The sequence below is a fragment of the Topomyia yanbarensis genome, chromosome 3 (genome assembly GCF_030247195.1).
Source record: "Topomyia yanbarensis strain Yona2022 chromosome 3, ASM3024719v1, whole genome shotgun sequence".
NCBI lineage: Eukaryota > Metazoa > Arthropoda > Insecta > Diptera > Culicidae > Topomyia > Topomyia yanbarensis.
Genome location: NC_080672.1, coordinates 352652422 through 352661906, shown reverse-complemented (window position 1 = coordinate 352661906; position 9485 = coordinate 352652422). Strand labels below are relative to the sequence as shown.

Here is a 9485-nt window from a genome sequence, read left to right as displayed (position 1 = left end):
ACGAATTACAGTATGAACATAGGTCATGAGTTATGAGGCTTTTTTTTTATTTCATCGGAAAGCTAAAAAATTGCGTTGCCACGATCGAGATATACATAATTTAGTCAAATTTAATCCTTAATTTTTAGAGGGGCTTTCAGGCTCCTGCAATATTTTCATGATTTGTTGGTTATGGTAATTTGTTTACGGTGATTAACAACCTGATGATTTTATTTGTTTTATTATACCACTAAGTAGCAAACGTGTTTGTCGAGATCGTCCTAAGATTTAGTACTTTTCAAACTACAGGGACACCTCGAAATAGGGGACTGATCGCGCACAATTTTCCCTACGTTGTGACTTTTGCGTAACGTTTCACCAACGACGAAAGAGATCTCCTTACTCGACGACGGAAGCGAAAATACCACGGCAGCGGGATGAACTAAATGCACTAACAGCATTTTGGATCACACAAAAAGGTAAGATTTTATTTCACTGCACTTTAATTCCAATTTTCTTTTAGGCGATGTTCACTGTTCGACGGTCAAGAACTAATGAATTTTATTTCTTCGTTTCAAAAACCAACTACCTAGGAAACAGCTGATCCGTACAACACTATACATGCGGAACAGCGGAAAATGAACCTAACTTTTGGTAGCAACATAACAGCGTACTAGATGCCTACAGTGACACTTCGCTTATCTACCTCAACATCACCGTCTCCTTGAAATAACACATTTCAAAACAAAACAAAACAATTTCGGTAATTCTACATGCTTCACATTACTAACAACTATTTACTAATCAGGCAAAATTTGTTCGTTCCGCAAATGCTTGGTGGTATCCTTTAGCAGTTCCTGCAAATATTCTGAGCGCCAGTGTTTCCAACATTTTTGAACGTGCAACTGCAGCTGCTGATAATGATCCAGTCGGTTGACCGGAATGTTGTGGTGATCTGGGTCGGGCAAGGCGATAAGAAAATGGGCCGGCGTGAGAGCAGCAAGATCGTTAGGATCATCAGACATTGGCAGTAAAGGACGTGAATTCATCATTGATTCAACCTGCGTGAGCACTGTGCTGATATCCTCAAACGATAGGCGCGATGGACCCAACTGCCGAAATAGATGCTTCTTGGCCACTTTGACTGCTGCTTCCCATAATCCGCCGAAATGAGGTGCCTTCGGTGTATTTAGATGCCAAGTGACTCCTTCCTCTGTACAATACGATGAGATTTCGTCGATTTCGTTCTGGTTTTTGAGCATAGCAAATAATTTTCCCATTTCATTTTTAGCCCCTTCAAAGTTTTTGCCGTTGTCCGAATGAATGTGCGCTGGACGTCCCCTTCTGGCTATGAACCGACGGAGTGCACATAAGAAAGCCTGCGTTGTCAAATCACTCACGAGCTCTAGATGAACAGCTTTGGTGGCAAAGCAGACGAACACGGAAATGTAGGCCTTCGTCGGAGAGGCACGTTTGTGGATTGGTTTGAGATAGAGCGGGCCAGCATAATCTACACCGGTGATACTAAATGGACGGCTTGGAATGATTCGATAGACGGGTAGCTGACCAATTTGCTGCTGCGCAGGTACAGGATTGAGTCGAGTGCATCGAAAGCAGTTTCGTACGGTACTGTGCGCCAATCTGCGTTCGTGCAGTGGCCAAAATTCCTCGCGTACTGTTGATAATAAAAGGCGCCCACCGGCGTGTAGCATTCGGCGGTGATAATATTCCACTAGTAGACAGGATAGCGGGTGGAAGCTAGGCAGTAGGGCAGGATGTTTTGATTGGTAGGGCAGATGGGATAACTTTAATCGACCTCCGACTCTCAAAACTTTCTCTTGATCCAGAAATGGGCTCATTTGACGGGCGTGCGAACGCTTTGGAACCGAATTCCCTTTTTACAGCTCTCTGATTTCTGGGGCGAAGGCTTCTTGTTGTGCAAGTCGAACTATTAACGTTTTGGCTTTCGATAACTCTTCCACAGATAATGTTCTCGCTGGATTCGATGTGGGGGGAGGCTGAGTTCTGGTTCTTGTACGTGTATTGGCTATAAAACGGATACAGTATCCAATGACGTGAAGCAGGCGAGTGAACGATGACCAGCGAAGAAATAACGGATTGACCGATGTGTTCAATTGCACAGCTGCTACGACGTGTCGCACTTCGAGTACATCATCAGCAACAATTGGCGGGGTACGAGTTTTCCATTCTCCTTCGGTCAGTGACAACCAGCGGGGGCCTTGGTCCCACAACGTACTTTTCAGAAAATCTTCTACCGACATTCCACGGGATACTAGGTCAGCCGGATTTTCGCAACCAGATATGTGCATCCACTGGCAGCCATGGGTATAATGCTGCACCTCAGAGACTCTATTCCCTACGAACGTTTGCCAAGTGTTTGGAGGTGATCGAATCCACTGCAGCGTGACGGCGGAGTCCGACCAGAAGTACGAGGCAGAAACTTCAACATCTATGGCCTGCTTGATGCGATCATGCAGATGCGAAGCCAAAACAGCAGCGCAAAGTTCAAGACGGGCAAGGGTGAGACGCTTTAGTGGGGCGACTCGTGACTTGGCGGCGAGAAGCTGGATTCTTACGTTTCCCATTTCGTCTTTACAGCGGGCGTATGTGCATGCACCGTATGTCGATTCGGATGCATCTGCAAATGTATGCAACTGTATGGTTGATTGTGGAAGGAATACATAGCGGGTTACTCGATAGGCAGAGATTTTGGGCAGCTCCTGATGATATTTATTCCACTTATGACAAACGTTTTCAGGAACTGGCTCATCCCAACCAGTCGATAATAACCACATCTCTTGCATTAGAATTTTGGCTCTAACTATGACCGAAGCAATGAGGCCAAGTGGGTCGAATAATTTCGCAATATCCGATAAAATGGAACGTTTGGTAGGTGCTTCATCGCGATGCTGCACATGCGAATCGAACCGTAGAAAATCTCCTTCCGGCTCCCAGTTAATTCCAAGCGCCTTTATTGTTTCATGGGGGGTGAATTGTAATGTAGATTGGGTGCCAATTTGATCGTCGTTCAATCCCTGCAGAACATGAAGCCGATTTGATGTCCACTTACGAAGTTCAAATCCTCCCTTCTCGAGTAATTCGCTAAGTTCTGTGCGGAGGTGAATGGCTTCGTCTACCGACTTTGCCCCGCCGATGAAGTCGTCGACGTAGAAATTTTTTCGTAAAGCCTTGCTGCCAAATCGATACGATCCTCCTTCGTCGTTTGTCAATTGCTGAAGCGTGCGTGTTGCGAGAAAGGAGGACGGAGCTAGACCGTAGGTCACAGTACGCAATTCGTACGTTTGAATAGGCGATTCTGGAGAGAACCGCCATAAAATGCGCTGCAATGGAGTATCGTTGGGGTGCACTAGAACTTGTCGGTACATTTTTGTCACGTCTCCGACGAGGGCGATCGGGTATGTACGGAAGCGAAGAATTATGGCGAGTAGGTCATCCTGAACCACTGGTCCGACGCAAAAAGCATCGTTGAGCGAAAATCCAGTGGAAGTTTTTGCTGAGCCGTCAAATACGACGCGAACCTTTGTCGTCGTGCTGGATTCTTTAACTACTGGGTGATGGGGTAAGTAGTATTCTATACCACAGCTAGTATCTTCGGGTTTGACCAGCTGCATGTGCCCAAGCTGGAGGTACTCCTGCATGAATTGGTGGTACTCCTGCTTCAAACTGGAGTCTCGTTCCAAACGTCTCTCTAGAAATTCGAATCGGCGCAATGCGTTTGTTTTAGACTGGCCTAGCATAACGGCGAAGTCTTGCTTTCTGGGTAAACGAACTATATATCGTCCTTCGGAATTTCTCGCAACCGTTGACTGGTAAAAGGACTCACAATGGCGTTCTTCGGTGGAATAGTTGTCCTTGGTAGTTAGTTCCTCCATTTGCCAGAATCGTTCTAGACTTTCCTCCAAAGAGACCATCGATACAGCTACTACACTGCAAGAGTTGGAGGTACATGTTAAGCTTGGTATAGAGAAAGCTGAACCCGTAGAGCCTGCCACAATCCATTCGAAAACGCTATCTACTAATAACGGAAGATTGCCGTGCAGCTGTATTCGAGACGCGGTTGGGAAGAAAGAGTAAAAGTGTTTAGTGCCGATGACCATATCGATTGTCTGGCTTTTGTGAAATGCTGGGTCCGCCAGGAACAGGTCCTTTGGAATATTCCACATCTTTGTATCGATGGTTTGTGCAGGTAGGTCGGCGGTGACCTTATCCATCACAAGAAAGTTAACGCCGCACGAAAAATCCTCTTTTCTTGAAGTGATCTGGGCGTATACCGATTCACGTATCGCCTTGGATAGCTGACCGGCACCTTGAACAGTAATGTTAACGGGACTCCTTTTCATACGAAGAATTCGTGCGACACGCTCTGAAATTAGATTCGGCTGCGATGCACTGTCCAACAATGCTCGCGCTGGATGTGCATGTCCGAATGCATCGATCACGTTTACGATGACTGTAAGCAAAAATACGTTCTCGCGTGGTTGTTGGAGAGAAGCACTCGTTTCAATCGAAAGAGGCATTTCCGTCGCCGCAAAGGTTGTTTGCCCACGATTGTCGATGGAATTGGTTGGAATCGATTGTCTAGAATTCCGGGTGGCGCGAAGTATTCTCATTGTTGGGCTTTCTAGGACCGTTGGATTGATCGAAATGCAAAAGAGTGTGGTGACGCTGGTTGCATTTTCTGCAGTTCAGATCACAGGGACAGTTGCGAACGAAATGGTTCCCCTTCAGACAATTGTGGCACAGTCGCCTCGAGTTGACTGCTCGCTGTCGCTCAGCCATCGAAAACTGAATGAATTTCTCGCACCTCGACAAAGAATGGGCCTGGTTGCACACCGGGCATTTAAGAGAAGAACCAGTGGTAGAAGCACAAGCAGATAAACGGAATTGGGAGTGCCTCTTGAAGTGGTGGGAAGATGCAATGTCGCTACTGGAACCGGGGTTGGAAGCAGGCTGGTGATTGACGGATATCGACTCTAGAACTCGTGTTCTCCTCTGCAGAAAATCTATCAAACAAGTGTAGTTTGGGTTATCTACTGTAGATGCGTGGTCTTCCCAGGCCTTGAGGGAATCATCGTGGAGGCGCGTACACAGCAGGTGCTCAAGAAGGGTACTCCATGTGTCGGTCGGTTCCCCCAATTGGTGCAGAATTTTTGTGTGGTGCTCGAATTCATCTACCAAGCTATGTAGCGTTGCAGCAGTCTCCTTCTTCATGTGCGGAATGTCGAAGAGTGCCTGCAGATGTCGCTTTTTCAAAAGATAATCATTGGAATATCTACCTTCAAGTGCTCCCCATGCTAGTGAGTAGTTAACAGAACATATAGCAATGGACTCGATCAGCTGGGCAGCCTCTCCCTTAACGGCAGCCTTCAAGTAGTGGAATTTTTGAATAGGCGGAACATCAGCATTATTGTGAATCAGAGCCAAAAACGTATCGTGGAAGGTAAGCCATTGTTGGTAATCCCCATCGAATTCGGGTAGCGAAATCGTCGGGAGTTTGATGCCAGAAAGAGCGGAATTAGCATGCAGAGAGTGAGGGATACTAGCGTCAGGAAGTTGAGGCAATTTAGTAAGCAAAGAAGCTTTTATTGTAAAAAGCCGAGGTTCAAAGTTGGCACGAATTGATGCATGGTGTGCCCTAGCTTCATCATCTATCGCTTCAGCTTCCAGTTCAGCTTGCACTTCCTCCAGCGTAGTCCACATCGTGTCCAGGTACTCCAACCTCAACTGTGCTTGCGCCGGATCTCTTTCAGCAATATAGTCCTCTAAAAAAGCCTCTGCCCGACCCAAAGCCTCGACCACTGTATTTCTCCTCGTTGTCAGCTGGTAGATTCGCTGGTCATCGGCCATCTTGAATGGCAATGATAAATGTGGGTCGTGCGATCCGCAAAATACGTAGATCTGTTGAAATTAAGACCACGGTAGACCCGACGGATAAAATGAATCTACTTGCAAAGGTACTCACCTTTTCCAAGGCAAGAAAAGCCTTGGATTTTTAATACAACAGGAACAGGTTACACTGCACGTGATGGACGTCAGCAGTTTGATTTCTATCGAACGATAAGTGCAGTAAGCAGCTTAATTCCGGAACGAAAGGAAGCGTTCTCCTCAAGTTATTACAGCGATGGCCGCAGGCGACGTTAACAAGATGGCGTCGGATGTGTAAGGCGATGGACCTCAAGCCCACCGGATACGGCGCAAGGGCCGGCAAAGTAATTCGAAGAATGGCGCAGGGGCCGGCGTATGAATTGAGCGTAGAACCTGGCTGCCTACCTCTTTGCTGATGAAGCTGATTCACCAAGATCGTCCTTCTTGACACGACAGTCGAAGTTGCCGAAAACTCTAGAAAAATGCAATACAGAAGAAAGAAACGGGTATCTAGAGCGCACCAGAAAGCACCAAAAAAGGATTGGACAGAAACTAACCTTCTGCCTGAAGGTATCAGGCCTTGTACGAATATTTCCCAACAGCTTGTATCCAGAACTTGCGATGGCGGTCTTCGGGTATTCAGCAAGAATAGACGGCGTCTACAAATGGCGATTTGGCGAACGTTCAGGGTGTTCTCCAGCAGCGTAATGGCGTTTTCCAGCGAATCGACGATGGTGGAACCGATCGTTTGCAGATGGCGATTCTGGTCACGGCACCAAATATGATCGCGCACAATTTTCCCTACGTTGTGACTTTTGCGTAACGTTTCACCAACGACGAAAGAGATCTCCTTACTCGACGACGGAAGCGAAAATACCACGGCAGCGGGATGAACTAAATGCACTAACAGCATTTTGGATCACACAAAAAGGTAAGATTTTATTTCACTGCACTTTAATTCCAATTTTCTTTTAGGCGATGTTCACTGTTCGACGGTCAAGAACTAATGAATTTTATTTCTTCGTTTCAAAAACCAACTACCTAGGAAACAGCTGATCCGTACAACACTATACATGCGGAACAGCGGAAAATGAACCTAACTTTTGGTAGCAACATAACAGCGTACTAGATGCCTACAGTGACACTTCGCTTATCTACTTCAACAGGGACTTTGGGGAGCTGTGAACCATTGGGAGCTGTGAATACGATTTGTGTTGTGAGGTAAACAAACCAGCCGTAGTTGATTTTGCTCGTTATTAATTTGGTTTTTTTCCATTTAACGCATGTTTTTCGTCTATCACTTATCGATCATCATCATCATTACCAAACGATCTACCGGAATATTGTGGAGTATTGCGTAATCCGACCGCCGAAGTGCCTATCTACGAGGAAATAAAAAGTTTTGTTTCGTGGCTAAGTCACTGATAAAGCTATCATGGCTACCAAGTTGTGTGGTGTGTGCGCTAACGATTGTGAGAAAGAGAGTGAAGTGGCTTGCAATGGATTCTGCCACCAATATTTTCATCTCAAGTGCGTCAAACTAACTGCTGAAGTTCGCGATTTAATGAAAAGCAGTTCTCAGTTGTTTTGGATGTGTTATGCGTGTACTAAGATGATGTCTCATGCCTGCTTTAGAAACGCAATGTCGTCAACAAGCAGCGTTCTGCAGTTGATGAATGAGGAGCATCACAATACACTTCAAGAACTGAAGAAAACAGTTGACCAACACACAACTAAAATCGATGCCATTCTACAGCGCTATTCTGAGACAACGCCACTGCGTTCCTTTCCTCTGCCTGGCACTAGTGGATTGCGAAAAAAACGAAGACTCGAAATGGATGAAAATGTTAGTGCCGTCCCGCGTGCGTCAGTTGGCACTAAAGAATTCGAGCCATCCGTTAATATTCCTCTCGTCACCAAGAAAAATGGAGCAGAAATGTTTTGGCTTTATCTCTCCGGGTTCTCTCCAGAAGCTACGGATATCCAAATTGCCGAGTTAGTGAAGCAGAATCTTAACTCCGATGAGACTGTGGATGTGACGAAGTTAGTTCCAAAAGGTAAAAAGCTTGAAGAATTGACTTTTATATCATTCAAAGTCGGAATCGGACCGCACCTGAAAGATGCTGCCCTCTCAGCGTCAACATGGCAAAGAGGAATTATTTTCCGGCAGTTTGACTTTCGTCCCTCAAATTTCCGTACCCCGGTTCGTATCCAACCTAAAATCGGCCAATAATAGTGAAATTACTCCTGACCATCTCTCTCATTCTGCCCGCATTCTGCCTCCGGATCAGCTGGTTAGAAATACATGCATACGCCATCCGTTTACTCTGCTCTATCAGAACGTGAGAGGTCTCCGAACAAAGATTAAATCCTTATATGGGGCACTAACCATCTGTGAGTACGATATTATTGCGTTTACCGAGACTTGGTTGAATGATAAATTTTTGAATGCTGAACTAACTTCTAACTATACGCTTCATCGATGCGATCGTAACCCTCGCACCAGCACACACCAGCGCGGCGGCGGTGTTATGGTAGGTGTAAAAAATCATTTAAACAGCAGCACAATTTCCCTCATCGATGATGATAGCTTGGAACAAATAGTTGTCCAAGTCAAATTAAATACCGGCTGTCTTTATATATGTACCGTTTATATTCCTCCTAACTCTGAAACCGGGTTATACGAAAAGCACGCTTCATGCATACAGCAAATCAGCGATCGAGCGGCTGAGTGTGATACTATTGTCGTGGTTGGAGATTATAACGTTCCTCATCTGAACTGGTTATATGACAATGATATAGGTGCTTTTCTACCCAGCAATGCAACCTCTGAACGAGAAGTGTCTCTTGTTGAATTTGTTGTTTCTTCCGGATTGAAACAAATCAATTATCTCGAAAATGACAACAATAGATTACTTGATCTTGCTTTTGTTAATGAGCCGAGCATGTTTGAGCTAACCGAGCCCCCTTTGCCGTTGATGAGAGTTGATTCGCATCACAGACCGTTTATAATGATATTAGATTTGGATACGGAATGTGTCGATACTGCAGTCGATTGCGATTTTGACTTCAATCGGTGTGATTTTTCAGCGTTGAATTCTGAGGTAGCGAATATTCAATGGGACGAAATTCTTACTGCTGGTTCGGTTGATGATGCTGTCACTGTGTTTTATGACACACTTTACGAAATAATGCGACGAATTATTCCAATTAGAACGCGTATTAGGAGAAGGGAGAATCAGCCATGGTTTGATGCGGAATTGAAGAATTTTAAAAACCGGGTGAGGAAAGCGAGGAAAAGATACCTGAAGTCCAGGAGCACACTGCACAAAGCCGAACTCCGTGATTTGGAGTGTCAATACAACAATTTGCATGCACAATGCTATCGCAACTATATTCAACGCATCGAAAGCAATATTCAACGTGATCCTAAATCCTTCTGGTCGTTCGTCAACCGTCGTAGGAACTCGAAAGGAATACCCCTTAATGTTCGCTATAAAGGAAGTTCGGCTGCTACGTCATTGGATGCCGCAAACATGTTCTCGACTTTCTTCCAAAGCGTGTTAAGTAATAACTCACCACCTTTGTTGGAATCGTAC

General features: G+C 45.4%; 2 protein-coding genes across 2 annotated transcripts; both read right to left on the bottom strand.

Annotated features, from left to right (window-relative positions):
• Positions 1 to 779: 779 nt before the first annotated feature.
• On the bottom strand, positions 780 to 1691 carry LOC131688182 (uncharacterized). The gene has a single exon (XM_058972349.1). It carries the CDS (start codon positions 1689 to 1691, stop codon positions 780 to 782), a length of 912 nt encoding a protein of 303 aa, XP_058828332.1.
• A 186-nt stretch (positions 1692 to 1877) lies between these two features.
• Positions 1878 to 4538, bottom strand: LOC131688181 (uncharacterized). Its single transcript, XM_058972348.1, has one exon. It carries the CDS (start codon positions 4536 to 4538, stop codon positions 1878 to 1880), a length of 2661 nt encoding a protein of 886 aa, XP_058828331.1.
• Between the last annotated feature and the right edge of the window lie 4947 nt (positions 4539 to 9485).

What these genes read in the sequence shown, in the direction of transcription:
- LOC131688182 (XM_058972349.1), bottom strand. Translation starts at nt 1,691, where the DNA reads ATGCTACACGCCGGTGGGCGCCTTTTATTATCAACAGTACGCGAGGAA.
- LOC131688181 (XM_058972348.1), bottom strand. Translation starts at nt 4,538, where the DNA reads ATGCCTCTTTCGATTGAAACGAGTGCTTCTCTCCAACAACCACGCGAG.